The sequence below is a fragment of the Microtus ochrogaster genome, unplaced genomic scaffold, assembly GCF_000317375.1.
Source record: "Microtus ochrogaster isolate Prairie Vole_2 unplaced genomic scaffold, MicOch1.0 UNK1, whole genome shotgun sequence".
NCBI classification, from domain to species: domain Eukaryota; kingdom Metazoa; phylum Chordata; class Mammalia; order Rodentia; family Cricetidae; genus Microtus; species Microtus ochrogaster.
In genome coordinates, this window is record NW_004949099.1 from 35,063,573 (window position 1) to 35,086,366 (window position 22,794).

The following is a 22,794-nucleotide window of genomic DNA, read 5'->3' on the forward strand; positions in this document are numbered from 1 at the left end:
GTTGGATCCTTGGGATCCACATAGTGGAGGGAGAGGTGGCAGATTGTCCTCTGACCCCCACACATGGACTATGATGCACTCATGAGGTGCATGTATACAATAAAATAGTGTAATTTTTAAAAAGCATTTCTGGAAATGGCTCACTTATTATCTTTCAGGGTCACTGGAGTGACCTTTAGCTCCAGGGGGTTCTGACCTCTGAGTGTATGTACACTCCTGTAGACACAGAAACCTTAACTCAAAAACAAAACAAACAAAATAAAATTCTTAGTTTTATAAAATTACTATCTCGTTTATTTCTTGTAACAGGCCTATGTAGGGGGCGGTGGCCTTCACTATTTTACTGTTAAGAAAGCATGGTTCTGGGTGCGGTGGCACATACTTCTGTCCCAGCACTCGAGAGGCAAAGGCATGTAGGTCTACAGAGTGAGTTTCACAGGACAGCTAGGGCTATTACAAAGAGAGACGGAGGGAGAGGAAGGAAGAGAATAGTAAATTATACTGTCTTGCTGTCTGTGTCCCCCCCCCAAATACACACACCCTTTAATGAATCTCTTCCCTAATCATTTTTTTTGTTTGTTTTTTTTTTTTTTTTTTTTTTTTGTTTTTCGAGACAGGGTTTCTCTGTGGCTTTGGAGCCTGTCCTGGAACTAGCTCTGTAGACCAGGCTGGTCTCGAACTCACAGAGATCCGCCTGCCTCTGCCTCCCGAGTGCTGGGATTAAAGGCGTGCGCCACCATCGCCCGGCTTCCCTAATCATTTTAACAAAGCTCTTATTACCCCAACTTTTCAATAACACCAGAATGTATTATTAATGGGGAATTGCTTCTTAGAAGTATGTAGACCATCTTACATGGCTCTGTTTCACGGTGCTGGAAATTGAACCCCCAGGACTTTAGGCATGCTAGGGAAGTGCTGTAGCACTAAGCTACAGCTCAAACTTAGGATTCAAGACTCGAACTTGCCATCCTGCTGCCTCAGCTTTCCCAGTGCCGGGATTGCAAAAGTGCACCACCATGTTCAGTGAGCATTTTACTGTTTAAGATATTTACTTTTTGCCAGGTATAGTGTTACATAACAATACTCAGCAATTTCTAGGGTGAACATTGGCCAGAATAGAACCATGGCAGGGGATATGCAAGGTTCAAAAGGGAAAACCAATCAGCTGGGTGTGGTGGTGCATGCTTTTAATCCCACCATTTGGTAGATCTATTGAGTTCCTGGCCTGCCTGGTCTAGATAGGGCATAGCGGGACAGATAGGGTCTATCTCAAGAAAAAGAAAATAGTTATTTTCCACCAGGAGTGGTAATGCATTTCTTTCTTTCTTTTTTTTTTTTTTGTTTTGTTTTGTTTTGTTTTGTTTTGTTTTTCGAGACAGGGTTTCTCTGTGGTTTTGGAGCCTGTCCTGGAACTAGCTCTTGTAGACCAGGCTGGTTTCGAACTCACAGAGATCCACCTGCCTCTGCCTCCCCAGTGCTGGGATTAAAGGCATGCGCCACCACTGAGTAATGCATTCCTCTAGAGACTGTTGCAGAATCTGAAATTTGAGTCAGTCCGTACTCTATAACAATAACCTGTCTTCATAAAAATAAATATAAAAATTCTGGTTAGTTAAAAAGTTCTAATAAAGTTATGGATAATTTAGGCCAATTCTTCATTTTATAGATGGAGAATCTAATAGTCCTCTTTTTTGCTACGATCACCATTCCCACCCTCATGTTTTTTCCAGTGAGTGGTATCAGTGTTAGGCTACCTAAGGGGAGTAAATAACACTCTTCTCAATCTGTTTGGTGGCCAGAGTTACTAATGTCTTGTTTGTGGTTCACAGCTTTGAGCTGGACGACGATTTCACTGCCATGTATAAAGGTTAGTTACTGTTCTCGGCTTTTGTATTTCTGATAAACATCTTTTCATTGGAAAATGTCAGTTATATTCTCTTTTACTTTCAGTTCTAGATGTGGTAAAGGCTCACAAGGATTCCTGGCCTTTCTTGGAACCTGTGGATGAATCTTATGCCCCAAACTATTACCAGATTATTAAGGTATCTTTTAAATTGTACTTAAGCATGTGTATCTTGCTTGGGTTTTATATTAATCATTTTCTATCGTAGTGACCAAGTACCTCTTTTGGCTCACAGTTCAAAGGGTAGAGTGCAGGGTAGCAGGCAGCTCTGTCCATGGTGCTACAAGCTTGTTCATGAACTTAGGGCCTGAACTTGTACAGGGTATAATTAATAAGAACCAGCCCACAGTGCCCCAATCCCTCTAACTAGGCCCAACTCCCAAAGCTTCCACAGCCTAGAAAACCAAGCATAGCTTGGAAGATTTAAACTCAAAGATCTGTGAGGTCAATTCATATCCAAACTAAAACATTATTGGGGTTTTTAAATTTTGTTTTGTTTTGTTTTCTCTCTTGCTTTTATATCCTCCTTAAATTTGGGATACACACATATACAACTTTTTGTTGGATTTGTATTAGTTTCATTTTAAGACAGTACCATGACTTTTTGGCTGGTTTGAAATTCACTATGTAGACCAGGCTAACTTCAAACTCTGAAAGGTTTTTCTGCCTCTGCCTCCTAGGTGGTGGGATTGAACATATGTGCCAATACTCTCGGTTATACCAAGTTTTTGAGAAGTTAAAATGCCAGGATTCCTTTTCCTCCTAGGGGTGATGTGTAACTTCTTGGTTTTTTTTTTGTTTTAAGACAAGGCTTCACTCTGTTACCAAGGCTGGCCTGGAACTCAGTATGTAGCACAGACTATCTTAAAACTTGTGTCACTTCTGACTTTCAGTACTGGAATTATAGCCACTGTGTCCTTTCGAGCATGTTTTTTGTTTGTTTGATTGTTTGTTTCTTTGTTTTGTCTTTTTGAGACCAGGTTTCTTTGTTACAGTCCTGGGTATCCTGAAACTCACTTTGTAGACCAGGCTGAGATCCACTTCCTCTGCCTCCCAAGTGCTGGGATGAAGGCATGCGCCACTGGCCTTTTATAGCATGTTTTAATTAAAGTATTATGTCCTATTTTAGATCCCCATGGATATTTCAAGCATGGAGAAGAAATTAAATGCAGGTTTATATTGTACCAAGGAGGAATTTGTAAATGACATGAAGACCATGTTCAGGAATTGTCGAAAATACAATGGGGACAGTAGTGGTAGGTTGTGACGGCCTTTTTGCTGGGTTTCATATTTTGCCTTCAGACTACTAACAGAATGTATACTAAAAGCCAGGGGATGTGTTATTCGAGTTTTGTAAACCAGGGAATCTGAGCCAGCCTTCTGGATAAACAGAGTCTAGCAGATGTCTGGTCTCTTGGCTTCAGACAAGATTGAACTCATGCTATTTTGTTTGTACAGGAGATGGAGTCTAATGCTTCCTGAACGCTCAGTAAGCAGTCTACCACTGAGCTGTATCCCTGGGCTCCTGCTCTTAAATCATTTTGAAAAATGGCATCATAGCTTTCTAATGATCCTGACATTTGGTGCTGTTTGTCTTTCAACCCAAATACTGTAGACTAAAAACCAAAGAAAGTCCAATTATAATATTTAGTAATTTTAGTAACTTGGCCTAAAAGAATTAAATTTTTGCTTATTTGAGGTAATGTACTAGAGTCACCTTTATGTTACACATCTTCAGCATTGAGCAGAATACTTAAGCAGAAACTAAATCCTCATCTTTGTGTCCATAGTTTACGGTATAATAGTCTCCAGAGGTAAAATAAAATCAGACTTTAGCACAGCAGCTTTCATTATTATTGTCAATAATTATCTTTTATAACTAGTAAAATATGTACCTGGAGATCAGTCCTTGTGTCTGCCTTCTAGAGTATACCAAGATGTCTGATAATTTGGAGCGGTGTTTCCATCGGGCCATGACAAAGCATTTCCCTGGTGAAGATGGAGACACGGATGAGGAATTTTGGGTCAGAGAGGATGAAAAACGGGAAAAAAGAAGGAGTCGAGCTAGTCGAAGTAGTGGAAGCCATGTTTGGACCCGCTCTAGAGACTCAGAAGGGCCCAGCAGGAAACAACCACCGGTGGAGAATGGAGGAAAATCATTGCCCCCTGCACGCCGAGCTGCCTCCTCAAGGGATGGTCAGAGCAGCAGCTCTGTACAGCTCCCTCCAGAGGTGGGCACATCAAATGTCCAAGGCTTTTCCCGCCCCCCACACTGTGGCAGGGTGCCTAGTCAGGCACCCCCTTTAAACCAGATGGTAAGAAAAAACTTACCTTCCATAGTATTGTCTCCAAGCCAGTCAGTATAGAAATCGCAGGGCTAGTAACTTGTATGGTCTTCATATAAGTATAAACCAGTGGTTCTCAACCTTCTTAATGCTGCAACCATTTAATACAGTTCATCATGTTGTGACCCCAAACCATAAAATTATTTTCATTGATACCATATAACTAATTTTTGTATTGTTATGAGTCATGATGTAGCCATCTGATGTGCATGATATCTGATATGCGACCCTTCTAAAAGGGGTCATTTGACACCTCTGGGGTCACTGCCATAGATGGTTTATTTTGGTCTTGGAGACAGGGTCTTGCTATTGTAATGGAGACTAAGGCTGACCTTGAACTCCTGATCTTCCTGTCACACCACAAATAAGACTTTTTCTCATATATACCCTATTCCCCTTGGTCATTTAGACCCTCTTTGCTCTTAGTCCTTTGAATCATGTATTCTCCAAGTGGGAAAAAACTTGGGATCAGAAAGGCCTGATTCTTACCTGTATTGCGGGCTGCTCTACAAGACTGAATTTGAGTCTGAAATATTTCAGTTTCATTATGAGGAACTGGGGCTATAGCCCAGTTGGTAGAATGCTTACCTAGCATGCATGAAGTCTTGTGGTTGATCCCCAGCACAGCATAATAATGGATATGATGGTGTGAACCTGTAATGTGTGCACCAAGCGAGGGCTTTTCCCATGTTAAATTTAACTCAACTTCTTCTCTGCTGAAAAGTCTGTCCTACTAGGTTAAGCGTCTTTCTAGCACTTAAGAGATGGATGGAGACAGCAGTACCAGAAGTTCAAAGTTATCCTCGGTCTGCTACACAGCAAGTTTGAGAACAGTCTGGCTTCAGGAAACCCTATTTCTAAAATGTATAAATGAGTGAGTGAGTGAGTGAGTGAGTGAGTGAGTGAGTGGGGGAAAGGTGATTTTTTTTTTTCTTCTCTTTTTTTTTTTTTTTCCTGGCAAGAGAAGGAACTTTAAGATTGGCGCTATTCCTAGCAGCAGGGTTACATCAGTATCAATTCTTAGGGAATCCTTTGCTCTCCTTGATGACTATCTTTCCTCATCTGCCTCTTCTGCTTTACTGCCTCCAGCAGACAGCAGCACCAGGAACATTTGGCTCTCTTCAAGGATCAGATTCCACCAACTTATATGGCTCCTCTCGAGTCCCAGAGGTACCCCCAGGAGATGCCTTGCAGCACCCACCCTTTGCTGTACAGGTAAGCAGTCTGCCAAAAGACAGCTGGGAAGGATTTGCAGGCATGATTGAGACACAGTCTCTTCTCTCATTATGTAAAATTCAGCCTCTCCTCTACTGAAAAACCTGTTGCAGTAGGTGAAGCATTTTTCTGTCTTGTTCTGTTACTGATTGATGATGTTTCTTACCTTTTCTGTTGCCAGCCTCCCATTGGAATAAGTAACCACCGTGGAACCCGACTCAGTGCTTCTAAAGAGAAGATGTGTGGGGGCCTGACTCACCTTTCCAGTATGGGATCACATCCCCCCTCCTTGCAGCTTGGGCAGATGAATTGTCCCAGTCAAGATGGAAACATATATCCACCAGCTCCATTCCAGGCAGGATTTATTCCTTCTAGGCATGGTGGAACGTCAGCCCGACCCCCAGACTTCCCTGAAAGCTCAGAAATTCCTCCTGGTCATATTTATCATTCATATAAGTACCTGAATCGAGTACACCCTGCTGTTTGGAATGGGAACCATGGTGTTACAAACTCAGGACGTTTGGGGTCAGATGAGAAGCCTCACCTGGGGCCAGGACCCTCTCACCACCCTCATACCCTTGGTCATGTGATGAGACCACCTATCCCATCAAACCAGTGGACTAAACAGTCAAGCTTTCTACCTCATGGAGTTCCTTCCTCGGGGTATATGCAACCACCCTGTAAGTCTGCTGGACATCGGTTGCAGCCACCTCCAGCTCCAGCACCAAGTCCTCTGTTCGGGGGACCCTCCCAGGCCCTCCGGGGGGTACAAGGAGGGGAATCCATGATGGACAGCCCTGAAATGATCGCCATGCAACAGCTCTCCTCCCGAGTCTGTCCCCCAGGTGTGCCTTACCACCCCCGCCAGCCCACTCCTCCTCAGTTACCTGGTCCCTTTTCACAGGTAACTCATTCAGCATCCGTATGCTTGTCAGCCCCCAAGTCTACTTTAGACAATCCTGGAAGTACACAGGATATCAGTGAAACACAAGAGACTGAGAATGACCAAGGTAATTTACAATGCCTTTTTTTCCCTCTCTCCCTGTCCTTTTTTGTGTGTGTCAATTCATGAATCAGTTCATTTTTTTTTATAGAGAATATGAAGATAACGTAAAGTAGTACCAAACCTCTCCCATAAACTACTTGTTTGAATAATTGAAGTCCTTTAGCTCTAGCAGTATCAAGAGCATAATTAATGGTTATACAGCCAAAAAAGTTTTTTTTTTTTTTTTTTTTTTTTTGGTTTTTCGAGACAGGGTTTCTCTGTGGCTTTGGAGCCTGTCCTGGCACTAGCTCTGTAAGACCAGGCTGGTCTCGAACTCACAGAGATCCGCCTGCCTCTGCCTCCCAAGTGCTGGGATTAAAGGCGTGCGCCACCATCGCCCAGCCAAAAAAGTTCTTTTAGGAACTTTTTTCTTTGGCTCTGGCTGTCTTGGTACTTAGTGAATTTGTAGACTGTTTTCAAGCTCACAGAGATTCCCTCTGCCTCTGCCTTCCAGTGCTGGGATCAAAGGTTTACACCACCATGCCCAGCCTCTTTTTAGACCTTTTTTTTATGTAAGCTCATTTAATTAGAACATACCTTTGTATGAGCTGTTACCAGTATCCTTGTATTTGTTTTGTTTTTGATTGGGGGGGGTAAACTTGTAGGAGTTAGTTTTCTCCTGCTGTGAGTCCAGGGACTGCACTCTGGTTCTCAGGCTTGGCAGCATGTGCCATACTGGATGGGCCATCTTGATTGTCCTAGTCTGGTCTCTTGCTATACTTAACTCAGGATCCTCTCATACTCCGTTTCCCAAGTGCTGGGATCATAGGCCTGTACCACCATGCCCAGTCTCAGTATGTGTGTGTTTGTGTTGTTTTGTTTTGAGTTCAAGGATAATTTTATTGTTTAAAGAGAAACCACGGGGCAGCCTAGCTTGACGCTTCAGGTGCTGCCCAAAGAAGAAAAATGGGAAAGTCCATGTTATTTAAGCTGGTGTGGAAATCAGACACACGGCAACAAGCAGCAGTATAGTGGGCACGGAAACTTTAGAGAAAGATTAAGGACCCCTACATATTGAGAGGAGGGATGTTAAGAAAAGCTTTCTTAGAGAAGAGCCAGGCAGTGGGGGTGTACACCTTTAATCCCAGTACTCAGGAGGCAGAGGCAGGTAGATCTGAGTTTAAGGCCAGCCTGGTCTACAAAGTGAGTTCCAGGATAGCTGGTGCTTGCCAATACAGAGAAACCCTGTCTTTAATAACGAACGAACGAAAGAAGGAAGAAAGGAAGGAAAGAAGGAAGGAAAGAAAGAAAGGAAGAAAGAAAGAAAGAAAGATGGAAGAAAAAGTTACACTTTTCATGAATAATTGAGAAAATTTGGCAGAGCGACAGCCTTGCATGTCTGTTGTCCCTAAGACTCTGCCCAGTATCTTAGTTTACAGTTGTCTAATTATTGCCATCTGTCTCTAATACATAACATTGAAGAACTGTGAAGTCTAGTAAAGGATGAAGCAGTTCCTCGATACTGCCTAAAAGCCATAAAGATAAAACTGAAGGAGAGGAAGAATATACTATGTCCAGTATATAGTGTGATTTTTGTGCGGTATTTGGTAAGGGATGTAATCACTTGGACTTTCATGGTAGGTGTTGAAAATTCCATGTGAAATACTAGATCTTTAACTCAGATTTAAATGTCATGGCATCTTTTCTAGTCTTGAGTGTTGACAATACAGGAGAGGCCAAAACGTGTGCATTTTGGGTAACATAGTTGTGGTTTGTTCTGCCTACAAAAGAGAATCTGCAGGACCCCCCTCTCCCAGTATTGTGAAACCTTTCAAGACTAGCTGTATCGCAGTGTTTAGCTGAGGTTTACATTGTCAAATATCATCTCAGCCTTGACCCTGTTCATCTGAATGTTCACCATGTTCTCTCTATTACTCTGTTCTTGGATGTTGCTAGTCCAACTGCTAATTTACTGTTTGGTTCTTTTCCTCCCCAGCAGAACCTTTGCCTGGGCCCGAAGAGAAAACAGCAAATGCTTGTGCTTCAGAGGGGGTATACCTCAAACAGCTACCTCACCTGACACCTCCCCTGCAAGCCAATTGTACCAGGCAAAGCTCACCACAAGAAAGAGAAACAGAGGGCCCAGAACTCAAAAGTGATGCTTCAGAAACTGCAGACAACTATAAAGCATCAAAGAGCAAGAACACATGGCCTTTGGACAATAGCTACACCAGCCCAACTGTGCAAGGTTGTTTGAGAGACCTCTCCATCGTGGCAGACAGAGGAACTCTACCCGAAAATGGGGTTGTTGATGAAGCATCTCCTTGTAGGTCAGAGGGGAAGGGCCTTGGTGGCAGTAGTTCAGAAAAACCACTCTGCCCCAGGGGTAAAACACTGCAGGAAACCATGCCATGTACAGGACAGAATGCAACTACACCTCCTTGCACAGATCCCAATTTGATGACAGGCAGTGTAAATCAGTTTTCCCCCTTGTACATGCCTGGCCTAGAATACTCTAATTCAGCTGCACATTACCATATGAATCCAGGTCTGCAAGGCTTGGGCTCTATGATGGGAGGAAAGTCCCCAGGATCACACCCTCAGCCCTTCTCTCCCAGGGGCTTCCAGCCTAACAGTCCCCATCCTGGACTCTTTCCCCAATACCGCCCCCAGCAGGGAATGAGGTATGCCTACCAGCAGTCTTCTCAGCCCTCCTACCACCCTTATCAGCGGACTCCTTACTACACAGGTCCACAGGGCTTTCCTGATTGGCAGAGATCTCTTCCTTCCCAGAGAAGCCCAAGTGGACCCCAAGGGAGTCACCCTCCACGCCCCCTCTTCTCGGATAAGAATGCCTTGTCTACTACTCTGCAAAGCTGTGAGACACTAAATGCTGCCTTAACTTCTCCAACTCAAATGGATGCAGTGGCTGCTAAGGTTGTCCTGTCCGATGGACAGAATCCTGGTCCAGAGGAAGAAAAGCTGGATGAATCTGTGGAGAGACCAGAGAGTCCCAAAGAATTTCTAGATCTGGACAACCATAATGCAGCTACCAAGCGGCAGAGCTCACTGTCTACCAATGAGTATCTTTATGGAACTCCACCTCTGAATTCAGGAATGACTTTTGGTTCACCTGCTTTCCCACCCCACAGTGTGATGCTGCAGACAGGGTCTCCGTACACTCCTCAGCGTCCTGCCAGTCATTTCCAGTCCAGGGCATACCCATCCCCTGTGGCTGCCCATCCACCTCCCCATTCGGTGGCCACCCAGCCCAATGGCCTTTCTTCAGAGGGCCCCCTCTATCGCTGTCAGGAAGAGGGCTTAGGTCACTTTCAGTCTACAGTGATGGAGCAGACTGGCACTGGAAGCGGAATAAGAGGCCCTTTCCAAGAAATGCACAGACCATCGGGGTAAGATTGCATTAAATTTCTCTGAAAAAAATAACAGTGGCTTTAGGAATAAAGACAATTGTCCAAGATAAAGAAAGGATGTGAATTATGACTTAATAGAGATTAGATCTTTTTTTTTTTTTTTTTTTTTTTTTTTTTTGACGGCATACGAGATTTTTTTTTTTTTTTTTTTTTTTGTCTTTTCCGTTTTCTTTCCCTGGTAAAATGAATCAACATTTGCACTGGTGGTAGATACCTAAATCAAGAATTTACATGATCTATGAATTAGTATTTAAATGATTGGATTGTTCATTATTTAAAAAAATAGATTAGGGGGTTTGTTTTTGAAGCAAATGATCACAGTGTAGCCCATGCTAGCCTCAAACTGTTGGGAACTATCCTGTCTCAGCCTCCTAAGAACTGGATTTCCAGGTGTGCGGCACTGTGCCTGGCCTATCAGGAAAGCTATGGGCTGTCTGGTCAGCATTGCTGTTTAGTTAACTTGGCACTGACCAGGGTAAAGAGAGTCTGCCTTAGGAAGCCTAAATATATGTCGTTAAAGTTTTCCTTCTTACTTAGTTCCTCCCCTGTTGTTGGGTTTGTTTTGTTTTGTTTTTTTAAGGTGGAACAAGTCATGATTAATGTCAGCAAGATGAGAGAGAGAAGAGAAGGATAGTCTAGTAAAGTTACTTAAAAGATTGTAAAGCCAAGCTGGAGAGATGGCTCAGCAGTTAAGAACACTAGCTGCTTTCCCAGAGGTCCTGAATTCCGTTCCCAGCAACCATATGATGACTTACAACCATCTGTAATGAGATTTGGTACCTTCTGGCATGCAGGCAGAACACTTGTATACATAATAAATAAATAAATTTTTAAAAAATATAATAAAGCCTAATCATTATGCCATTTAATTTAAAAGTTGGTTGTGCCCCTGCCATCCATCAAAAGCTCTCCTCGCTTTTACATTTGTGGTTGTTTTTGTCTGCTTGTTTGAAACAAGATTTTGTTTGGTATCCCCAGCTGGCCTGAAACTCAGTCTTCTTGCCTCAGCCTCCCTGGTGCCTAGGTGTGTGCCAGTCACTCGCTCTCATCTTTTACATTTTCCCTACTGTTTTAATTTGGGGAAGATGGTGTAGTTGTTTTGTTTGTTTTTATGTTGGGGAGGTATTTAGTTTTCTTCAGACAGCATCTGTCTGTGTAGCTCTCAGTCTGGAATTCTCAATGTAGACCCTAGTGGCCTCTGAATTCACAGAGGACTGATTGCCTCTGTCTCCCAAATGCTGGGAATAATAGGTGCGTGCCACCATTGCAGCTTGTTTTTGCTTTATGAGGCAGGGTCTTATGTGGCCCAAAACTCCATATATACACCAGCTGACCTCAAACTCAGAGATCCCCCAGCCACTTCCACCCAAGTACACCACTGTTCAGCTTGCCTATTGGTTCTGTACATTTCTAAGTAACTACTTGTGTTTTTCTTTGCATTTTTCTTTTTCTTGAATATGTTTTGTTTAGCTTTTCTCCTGATCATTAGCCATAACAATTGTAACCAACATTCTAAACAAAGGAAAATACCCATTGTCCATTTTTTGGAAGAAAGAAGGGCATAGTTTTCCAGACTACTTCCTGCAGGTTGGGAGCGCTGATAATCTTATGGGGACCTAAAGAAAATTTAGAATTATGATCAAGTCCTGGCTGGAGTATCCTGTGAGGCTTGATCATCTCAGGCAGCATCTTGAATCTGTTCTGGATGTAGAACTCAGACATCTGGGCAATTTGTATCTACCGGAGATTTCTCAAATGGCCTTCCTTGATCAAACCTGATTTTTCTTAACTCAGAATAAATCCATAGCCTTTCATTTTCTGTGGAAACAAAAGTGAAACATCTTTTCTTTTATTTTTAATTTTTGACTTTTTGAGACAGTTTCTCTGTGTACGTTTGCCTATCCTGGAATTCACTCTGTAAACCAGGTTGTCCTTGAATTTATAGAGATCTGCCACCTCTGCCTCCCAAGTGTTGGGATTAAAGATGTAAACCAAAAAATAAAAAAAATAAATAAAAAAAAAGCCGGGCAGTGGTGGCGCACGCCTTTAATCCCAGCACTCGGGAGGCAGAGGCAGGCGGATCTCTGTGAGTTCGAGACCAGCCTGGTCTACATAGCTACTTCCAGGACAGGCTCCAAAGCCACAGAGAAACCCTGTCTCGAAAAACCAAAAAATAAATAAAAAAAATAAAGATGTATACCACCACACCTTGAATTCATAGGGGTCTGCCTGCCTTTGTCTCCCAAGTGTTAGGATTAAAGGGTACACCACCACTCCCAACTACTCTTTTTTTCTTTTTAGGACTTTAACCTTTTTCTCTCCCAAGCCTGCATATATTTTTAACATACTGTAAACCATTTAGAGGTTGTCTTTGAATCTCTCTTTACTGTATATCTCTCTTTTTTTGACCACGAGTCTTTAATTTGCTAGGCAATATGGCTAGGATTAAAGCCATGGCTTTGACGGCTAGATCCAGCCCATTCTGAGATTCCAGCCTCATAGCAGAGGTTTCAGCTGTAGCCATGTTTATTGCCACAACTCTGGCGTTTCAAGGTCCCTGCCACCACCAAAAAGCATTGGGCCAGCTTTTCATCCACACCATTTAAGTGTTTTGTGGCAGGACTTCTTAAAAGAGCTGCAGGGTTTTGCAGCTAATGCTGAGTCAGGAAGCCTCTCTTAAATGAGAGCACTTGCCTCTAGCAAGCAGAGCCCACCTGAGAAAGTGCTGCTATCAATAAGCCATGCTTAACTCTATTCTTCAAACTCTCTCAGGTTTTATGTGGATGCAGTTGTCCACGTGGGCGCCATTTGTTGTATGAGGTTTCTTTCTTTCCTGCCTGGTTCCCTCCATCGTTAAGTCCCAAAGAAATCACACAGATGTCTACATTAGTTATAAATTGATTGGCCCATTAGCTCAGCTCAGGCTTCTTATTAACTCTTATGGTTTATATTAGCCCATTATTCTTGTCTATGCTAGCTCTTGGCTCGTTACCTTATTCAGCGAGTGGCTGGGTCACTTAAACTGCTGGAGCTTACATAGTAGCCATTAAGTACCTTATGATTCTGAGCCTCAGGACACTACCCTGCAGCACAGTCTCAAAGTGGAGGTCCCACACCAAAGGAGAAACAGGGTGGTCACTTACATATCCTTAAACTACCTCTGTGTCCTTGGAATATCTTTTAGAGATTTGTTTTTTCTCTTTTGATTTCTTTCTGCTTCAAGATCTAGTCTAGGCTCAGTATTTATTTATTTGCTTATTTTGTATGTTTAATCTCTATACAAATTTTTATTGTATTTTATTTTAAACAGAAGACTGTTTTTGTCTTCTTTCTCAGAGTTCAGGGCGGTTCTCCAGACCTAATGTTGGGTTTGGTTCATTGACCCCTGTGTTTATGCTGTGGTATACTTGGCTTTGGTACAAACATCACCCCAGGAAGCTTGTTCTATTTTGTTCTAGTATTGTTGATTCCAAATTTACCAGCTAGTTGATTACAGCACTGCCTTTGTAACTCAAGTACCTGTTCTTCTAGTTGGTCCTCACTAACACTTAGCTGTTCCTTTCTTCTGACTGTAGAATGCACATGCATCCAGTCCAGTCACAGTCCTTATTCCCAAAGACCCCGGCACCTGCAGCGTCACCGGAACAGCTGCCACCACATAAGCCCCCAACACTTCCTCTGGATCAGGTAAGAGCATTTCCTTGCTCTGCAGGCATACAGAATAATGCAGATTGGGCCCCAAGGTACTTCAGAATTCAGATTTCTTGATATTGGGATATTTGCATAGACTTTACTGGTTGGTTTAATCTAAAACTTGAAGCCCAAAATGCCACAGAATGTGACTCTCTTTTTAATTGTTATATTTAAACTTAAAAAGTTTTTTTTTCCCCCCAGGGGTGTGTAGTGGTGCATGCCTTTAACCCCAGTACTTGGGAGACAGAGGCAGGCAGTTCTCGTGACTTTGAGGCCAGCCTGGCTTTAGAGGGAGTTATAGACCATTGTGAGCTGCCATGTGAGTGATGCTGGTCCTCTGAACTATCATTCGAGGCCAAAGGAAACCCTGTCTTAAAAGAAAAAAGTCTGGGTGTTCAACCTGTGCCTGACCTCGTTATTCTGAGAATAGGAGTTGTTTATTTTTAGTAGGAGCTAAATAATTTTATGTTGTTCATGGGTTTTTATGATGCTGGAGATTCTGTCTCAGGGGTTCATGAATCCTAGCTGAGAACTCTAATTATTCCTGAGTTATATACTTGTTGGGGGTTGAATTTTGGTTGGTAGTTTTTGTTTGTTTTGGGGGCAAATTCACTTATGTAACCTTAAACTTCTAGTCCTCTTGCCTTCATCTTCCCAAGTGTTAGGTTTACAAATGCACAACTACACTGAGTATTTTTAATTTCTTTTGTGTTCCCCCCACCAACTACTAAGCACCAGGGCCTGGGTCCAAATAGGAGATCCAGGACTCAGGATAGCTTGTTGGGGTAACTAGCAGTATAAGCAAGCCTGTGTGGTTTTTTTCCTACCTACTTAGTTATTGTTAGCCAGTTGATGTAATTTAATATTTTTTATTACTTTTCAGAGCTAGTCCAAGGAGGAAATGATCCCCAAGGAAATGGACAGCTGCACATGAAGACATACAGGTCTTGGAGGATTTGGAGGAATGATTGTTGTACACCTCTGTTCTGCCGTCCTCCTCCACCTGTTCTGTGAAACATACCATCCTCAGAGCTTGAACTCCCGGGCTTTAGATACACACTTTGTAAATGACTGACACAGGGCCCTTGGCTGGGATCACCTGCATAGTTGACGTACTTAGCAAGAGCAAGTGTACTTGGAGTCCTTGCTGGCTTCTCCAAATCTCAAGACTCTTGTTCAGGGAAAATCACTTTAAACTTGGGTGGAGGGTACATGTAAGGATGCAGTGGTGCTTTTAAATATTCATGAGCAGCTAATCTCAGGTATATATTTGGGGAAGGGACTACTTGTAGTATTAATGTTTTTGAGCTGGGGCCAGTTTACAGAATTTTCTTGTTGCCTCCTTTTTTTTTTTTTTTTTTTCCGGGTGAATGTATTGTATATAGAGTGGGACAGTCAGGTGGGCACATGGAGGAGCTGGGAGTCCTTCCCCCGCTATAGCACACAGTACTGGAGTAGTCTCTGTCTATGTATAGTAAGGTCACACTGTATGCTTGTGGAACTTGGAAAAGATCTGAAAGGTGTCAGCTTATGTATGTCACTACCTTGTTTCCAGCCAGCCTCAGAGACTGCTTACTGCATTTGTCCTCCTTAGCATTCTTTTCTCAGTGGTTAGCAGGTACTGTCTTGTGGCCTACTGGGTGTTTCAGCCAGAGGACAGACTGCTCTCCCTCTGGCCCAAGTTCTGGATCTGGGAAAGCATGTCTCTTCCTGATTTTCCCACCAACCCCACCAGATAGTTGTAAACCAGGAACTTGGGCTCTCCAGTTATTACAAGATGAAGTGGCTTCTTCATGGGCCTCTTAGGCCAGTGGTCTAGAAGGTATCACAGGCTTTCTAGCACAAACTGTGTTTTGTGAAAGTGACTACTCAGGTTTGTTATATATGTTAGTCTCAATAAAGATATTGCACAGGTTTGAATAAGGAAAGTATATCCTATAGATTTAAATTTGAATTTAGGTCTATTTCAGTATGTATAGTTTTTATTCATTTTAAGAGAATCGTAGTACTATGACTTGATCATGTTGATTTAAAGTAGCTGTCAAGGGCTAGTTCTTGGAAATTATTTGTTGTGTCTGTGATAGGAAACAATTTTACAGTATTAAATTACGTTACAATGGATTTAGAAGTGAATTACACTGGATTCTCTCTGCTTTAGCCTTCTGTATTTTATTTTAGCTGAGATATCACCAAAGTTAGGACCTATGTTTAAAATTTTGAATACCCCACACAGAATAAACCAAGGGAAATGCCCTGGAGTTGCAAGTCTCTTTAAAAGAATATAATTTTACAGTATGCTTTGGGGTATGGAGATCTCTATATTTTATAAATATTAATCTGCCCAGATTCTTAGAAGTTTAGGTGTGGGTGGGGTTAATGGAAGATTTTTCTCAAGTCCCAGCATTCCCAGTAAATGTAGAATAGTCTGCCAAATATGTGAGGAGGGAAGGGAAGGAAATTGGAAACATCCAAATTATAGAGATGATTGGACCCTTGAACGTTGCTGATAGACGTACTGGTTACTAACCTGCTGGTGGTGCTGACCCACACAGTGTCTCCAAGTACAGCACATGCATACATGCAGTTTTCTTTCCAACAAGCTTGTTGTAGTTGGTGTTTTACAGTCAGTGATTCAGAGGCCCAACACCTACACGCTTGAGTTCAAAATTAGAAGAGTAAAGAAATCAGATTCGTTGGGTGGCTCTGGTCTGCTTTTGAGCTAATAAGAGCCAGCTTGGTCCTACTGCTGCTTCTGTGTCTGCCACTACAGCAGAGGCCTGAAACTTCTTCACTGGGAATGCTGCAACCATCAGACCTCTTTCAAGGTGCTAAAACTAGAGGTCACTAAGCTGAGTGCATCCTCACCTCTTCTTCATGTTTCTAAAGCAATGCTGTGAACAATATTGGGGAGCAAGGAATTGGTGAGTTCCTTTATCCCTTGGTTTATTAAGAAATTAAATAGAAGATGGAACTACTGTATTTATTAAGTTCTAACACTGTGAGAAGAGCCTGTTGTGTCCTCTGTGGGAATTTGGTAGTTTCTAGTCCTATAAGTTCCCAACTTTTATTGGTCTTTAAATGCTAGGTACCTTGGAGCAGCCAGAACAATACAATGCTGCTCTTGTGTGAGCCCATCACCCTCACCCACTTGAGCCGGACAAGAGCTTTTGTTTTCACTTTTCTTCCAGCTCTTCTCTCCTAGGTGTATTCAGCAGATGCTAATAATCTCATTTAGAGTCTTCGGTGGGAAATGCTGATTCTGCAAGATGTAATAATTAGAAAGTAGTGTGCAAGGGTGTCTTAAAAGGTCCACTCTCGGCCTAGGACTTGTATCTGTTGGTTACTGTGACCTTGTCAGTATGCTAACTCTAGTCCCCAGGAGGACATCGCTGTGCATAATTGGAAGCATTCTTTGACTTAGTGTTAGACTTAAACCTTTATCAGATTTATTCATAACTTAGAAACCTTAGGATCTAAAAGAAAGAAAAAATTCAGAAAGAAAAGTAGAGCCTTTTAGAAGGTTTATGGGTAGATATGTCTCCCCCAACCGCAGCCCTGCGGGATTTTTTTGTTTGTTTCTTTACTAATGTACTATAATAACTGGTCTGTTACACTTGAAAAGTTAATCTACCAAGTTAGCATAGTTCTGGGCTAATGTTGTGTCTATAAGATACAAGGTAGTCACCGTTACTCTATCTTCATTCACCAGGAGCCTTAACTAGAGCAGCAGCGTTACTCCAGTTCTCTACAGTCTTCTGATATTTCCCAATATCAGACATTTTCAGATTTTCAGACATGCATTCTTTCATATTCTCTGTTAGTTTTAGCAATCTGTTTTTCCAAAGACCTACATGTGTAGGTACATCAACTCTAAAAGACACTTTAAGCTATTTCTCCCTTTTCTTCTTTCTTCAGTTGAGGTTAGTACAACTAGTTGGTATTCCACCTGGACAGCCCGTAACTCATCCATGGCTTCACTGAGGCTCTCGTCCACCACCCTCTTCTTCAGCATCCTCACACTTTTGCTCTGTCTTTATGATGTTCAGTTGTTCTAAAGCATCCTCCAAACTAATCTTTGTATTTAGAGCTTTGTTAATTTCTTTGGTTTTATTCAAGAGTTCTTGGAGAGGTACTTACACTTGATCCCTGTATTTGACAAGGCATTTGACACCAGCTTCAGGATTAAATTTAATTTTCAAAGTCATAACCTTTGGAATTCTCAGCTTCTTTGGGAATAAGCTTTAATTTTCTAGCCAGCTTGTGTGGTATTCGGCCAACTGTACTTCAATTGTTTCTTTGCCTCTGGCATATTGTTATTCCTTGATCCATATTTGTCGTTGTTTAGCCTTTGGGTCTTTAGATAATTTATTACTGGTCTGCTACAGTTCATTTTTTTCGTGTTTTATTTTCTCAGTGTCTGCAACTGAGGAGTACTTTTGGTTATCAGCAATATTCTGTAGTCGAGCATTCTCCTTTCTTACTGTTTCCCATTCTAGTTCTAGTCTACCAATTTCTTCATCAGGACCAGTCAATTTCTGGTCTAGACTGGATGGATTAAGCTCAGATCTGTTCATGTATGCTTTATATTTGAGCATCTACTTGCAAGGAAGTTTTCCGTTTCCTCAGTGATGTCAGACGATTTGGTTCTTTAGCTCTTTCTTACTCCAGTCTTGCAATCAGTTCATTTAGGCTTTGTTTTCTGCTGCTAATGAAACCAGCTTGGACACATCTGCAGCTCCGACTGCAGCTCTGCGTTCTTCTCTTCAAAGCTGTCACCACCAACCATAAAAGTTCATAGCATATGATGGTGTAGTCCAAAAACAACTTGATGCAGTCTATTAGCCACACCGAGGCTGCCACGATGTGAGGTCAGGTATGAGGGTCTCCCATCATATACATGGAAGAAACTTTTACCAAATATTGAGACTTTTCTTTGAGATGTAGGTTTGTTTGTACTCTGGTTTCCAAAGGTTGTTCTCTTTTTGGTTTGAGGGGTATTGAAGTCCAGGGATCTTAGCTCCCATTATAGAGACATAGCAAGCACCACTAGTGAAAACTGAACTGCGCTTCATGCTGATAACAGCTTCAGAGATTCAGTACATTATCATGACAGAGAGCTTGGCAGCAGACAGGAGGGCGTGGTGCTGCAGTAGCTGCTGGGAGCCCTACATCTTGCAGGCAACAAGAAGTTAACTAACCTGTTTCTTTGAAAAAAAAAATATCAGGAACTCTTGACTAAAAAGTGTGGAGATTAGGACTAAATATGCAGGGTTCTAATTCTTGTAACTTTCCATCTCATTTTAAAGAGACAACCACTCTGCCTTCTGAGTCAGATTGGTTTTTGGTCAACTGGTAGCACACCTGACTGTGAACTGCACTTCAGTTCACGCTGAGCCCAGGCCCCAGGCCAGCTGCTCTCAAAAGATGAACCTCATGCTAGTGCTTATATGAAACTGTCTATGGAAAACTTTAAGACCTGTAGTCTCCACCCCTCGGCTCAATAGGATTGCAACTTTAAATGTCAATTTCTCTAGCCTTCCTCTTGACTGCCCAGTTGGTGTTATTGTCCAATGGCATTTGTTTGCTGTATGGTTGTGTGTGTTAACGTCTCCTGGCATCAAAAAGTATGCATATTAAATGCAGCCTTAAATACACAGATAATCCCAATATATTCTCACCATGTTTTCCACCAACAAGACTTCAAGCCATAGCACTTGGTCAAACTTTTTCTTTTAATGAATGTTCAAATTTATAAATGATATGCTGCTCTGAAGCCCTAATTTGGGGGAGTGGGGATGTAGGTCTGTGGTAGAGCACTTGCCTAGCATGTGCAGGACCATATGTTCAATCCCCAGAACTACAAAATAAAACAAACCTAATGCAGGTCTGATGGCATGTATCTGTAATCCCAACTATTGAAAGGCTGGGGCAGGAGGATCACAAGTTCAAGCCTAGGCAACTTAATATGATGCTGTCTCAGAAGTGAAAAAGTGGGTTGGGATATAGCTCAATGTTAGAGTTCCTGTGCAGCATGCACGAGGCCCTATCTTGAGTCCCTAATAACACACACACATTGAAATTCCATGGGAAGGCAAAGTCCTAGACAAGTGTCAATATCCTCAGTGTTTCAGATAACCTTATTTGGTCTTGTAGAATTCGTTACTTCTTGGCCCGATTCCCTGTATACCTATATATACCTGTTGTGAAGTTTCCTTCTCTGTATCAGTGAGTGTCCAGTTCTGAGGGTTTCTGGAATGTGGGTGCTCTTGTCAACAACTATGGCAAAGATACTTGACGGTTGGGTGCACCATGCAGCGGCATTTCTCCCATGAATTTACAACACTGATTTAGTACAGATGTGAGCCAAGTGTGGCAGGCAGAAAAGAGAATGAAAGGCCTGCTTGGTCTAGCTCCAGGCCTTTCATATATCACACATACACACCCTAAAGTACAGATGTGATAGGCGTGATTGAGACTTGGTGAGAAGGCCTTAGCCTCAGGACCTGAGGTAGACCCTTCCTGATGAGAAGATGGGCTGCGTCCCACACTCACAGACTGACACCAGCTTTGCTCTTGATCTCTCTCTGCCTGTTAGTTAAACATAACTTGGGTGAGGTAGGACATTGAGCCTTCTACTGTCTAGACTTCAGTTGGCTGCTCTCATCTCCCCTTGGGGTTCAGTGAGGACAGCTATATTGAGTAATTTATTGAAATGCTTCCTCACTCCACCTCATTCTGTAACCTCTTGGTCCCTTCATTTTCTAAGCAGGGACTACTTCTCACTTGACTTGTAGACAGCTCCTGGGGGCCCCCAGCCATGCTCCTCCAGCCTGCACACAGTATAAGACATTCATGTGCTGTGAAAGTGAATGCCCTATGAACTGTCCTGGCCAGTACTGGAAAGGGAATGGTATTTATTTTTATATTGTATATATTTTGTCATGGTCTGCTGGTTTCCTGTTTCATTGAGAGCGACAATTACCTCAGTAGTTAGTTTGATATTGTGTGTCGGATAATTTTTTGAAAGAACTTTTTAAAAAAGCTTTTTTGATCTTTGGAGATCTGTAGATTTATTTCCATATGAACTGGTTATTTTGTATATAAAGTACATTGTTAAATTAGGCTTTGATGTGTGTGTGCCTGGTATGTTTTCATGTGTCACTTTTATCCTTAGGGCAGACTGCTGTTTTCCCAGCAGTTTTTGAGCTAGGCCACAGTGCTACCACCTGAAAGCATCCACTTTAATCTCAATTAGATGCCAAGAGTTTTCACAGTGATGCAACCTTAGATGCAGTCTAAGTGCTTAGACAGTAATAAAACTGGCCTCAGTCTTAGGCGTGGCCCGGAGAAAACCCTTAACAGCTAGGCTGTGGTGCTCACCTTGAGCCTCAGCCCAGCTACAGTACATGGCTGGTGCTGGTATCCAAGTGTGCAGAGGAGGGAGCTGCAAGCCTAAGGAAAGCTTAAGCTAACCCAATTTTGGTTTTTGGTTTTTGTTTTGTTTTTTTTTTTCCCCGACAGGTTTCTCTGTAGCTTTGGAGCCTGTCCTGGAACTCGCTCTGTAGACCACCAGGCTGTCCTTGAACTCACAGAAGTCCCCCTGCCTCTGCCTCCAGATTGCTGGGATTAAAGACGTGCGCCACCACTCGGCCCAGTTGTTTTTATTTCTAGTTCCTGGAAAGCGTTTTGGTGAAGTAGCTAGGTTCTTTAATCAGCTTTAGTCTTAGACCAAAGCTCCTGTTTTTATTCTTGCTAGATTTGTAAGTAATCCTCATTTCATAAAAAATTCAGCCATATGGGCTGGAGAGTTGGCTCAAAGGTTAAGGTGCTCTTGTAGAGGTCCTGAGTTCAATTCCCAGCAACCACATGGTGACTCAGCCATCCATAATGAGATCTGGTGCCCTCTTCTGGCATGCAGGCATATATGGAGGCAGGATATTGTATACATAATAAATACATCTATTTTAAAAATTCAACCATACATGTGCCCACCCATAATCCCTGGACTCTGAAAACTTGAGGCCGGACAGGATTCTGCAGCAAGGCTTTGTCTCTTAGTCTCTTCCTTCACTTTCATGTGAGTTTCCGTTCAAGCATTTTCTTTCAGGGGGAGGGGGTTTAAGACAGGGTTTCTCTGTAGCTTTGGAGCCTGCCCTGGAACTGGCTCTGTAGACTAAGCTAGCCTTGAACTCAACAATCCTTCTCCCTCTACTTCCCCAGTGCTGGGATTAAAGGCTTGTGTCACCACTGCCCAGCGAAGATTTTCATCTGCTGAGCCATCTCTACAATCTAAGGCCTCTTCCAAAAGCAACAACAAAACAGTTCTGAGAATGTTTATAGGAGATAGGGTGTTTCTTCTATAAAATATGCTATGTCATCTCATTTTCTGGTGTGATGGTTGCATGTTTGTGTACCTTCAGAAACAAACTTTAGAGTGAAAACCATTAGAAAACCAGGTCTGGCATGCCGATCACATTGATGTCTCTGGTGATGTTTCTGTTGCTGCAGAGTGAGGTAGCAAGACACTGGCTTATCCAGAAGCCCAGCCCTGCTGCATCACTGGCTTTTATATACTGACGGCTGCTTCTACTACTTTTTAAAAATAAACCAGAAATTTAGGTTTCTGACTTATATATGTTCCACCGAAAACCTTCATAGTACAAGAATTCCTAACCAAAGAAAGCCCAGATGTTTAAAATTTTAGCTCTGGGGCTGGAGGAATGACTCAGGGTTAGAAGTACTTGCTTCTCTCCCAACACATCCAGATGGCAACTCACAGCTGCCTGGAATTCCAGTTCCCAGAGCTCAGTTGTGACCTCCACAGTGCACATACAGGCAGAACAGTTATGTGTATCAATTAAATCTTCAACAAAGCAAAACTTACTTCTTAGGACTTAAATGTAGATTAGTTGACAGTGTCTGTGTAACCTGTGTTAGGCCCCAAATTCCATCTCCAGCTCCTGATAAGACCAGGTGTGGTGCACGCCTGTGGTCTTAGCACTGCAGAGATGGAGGCAAAGTCCCCCTGCCTATGTAGCTTAGAGTTTAAGGTGCATGAGGCCCATCTGAAGAAAACATCTCTTGTTCTACATACCAAACAACCAATGGTAAATACTGTGTGTAACAACAACAAAAATGTCTTCACTAGTCAGCTTGATTTTAAAACTTGGTAGAGCAGACAGTTGCCTGCCTGAATGCTCTCCCCGGAGCTTCCTTGTTGAA

General features: G+C 42.5%; 1 protein-coding gene and 1 pseudogene across 1 annotated transcript in view; one reads left to right on the forward strand and one right to left on the reverse strand.

Moving 5' to 3' along the window:
- LOC101979514 (cat eye syndrome critical region protein 2 homolog) overlaps nucleotides 1-20,914 on the forward strand; it is a 115,955-nt gene extending 95,041 nt beyond the window's left edge. Inside the window, exons 11-19 of the mRNA XM_026788288.1 lie at nucleotides 1,830-1,867; nucleotides 1,951-2,042; nucleotides 3,033-3,159; nucleotides 3,830-4,218; nucleotides 5,338-5,463; nucleotides 5,645-6,473; nucleotides 8,445-9,858; nucleotides 13,455-13,566; nucleotides 14,456-20,914. Of these exons, the coding sequence (XP_026644089.1) occupies nucleotides 1,830-1,867; nucleotides 1,951-2,042; nucleotides 3,033-3,159; nucleotides 3,830-4,218; nucleotides 5,338-5,463; nucleotides 5,645-6,473; nucleotides 8,445-9,858; nucleotides 13,455-13,566; nucleotides 14,456-14,461 (3,133 nt within the window). The 3' untranslated portion in view covers nucleotides 14,462-20,914. The remainder of the gene's footprint in view (nucleotides 1-1,829; nucleotides 1,868-1,950; nucleotides 2,043-3,032; nucleotides 3,160-3,829; nucleotides 4,219-5,337; nucleotides 5,464-5,644; nucleotides 6,474-8,444; nucleotides 9,859-13,454; nucleotides 13,567-14,455) is intronic.
- Nucleotides 14,928-20,391, reverse strand: LOC113458044 (annotated as a pseudogene).
- Nucleotides 20,915-22,794: the final 1,880 nt, after the last annotated feature.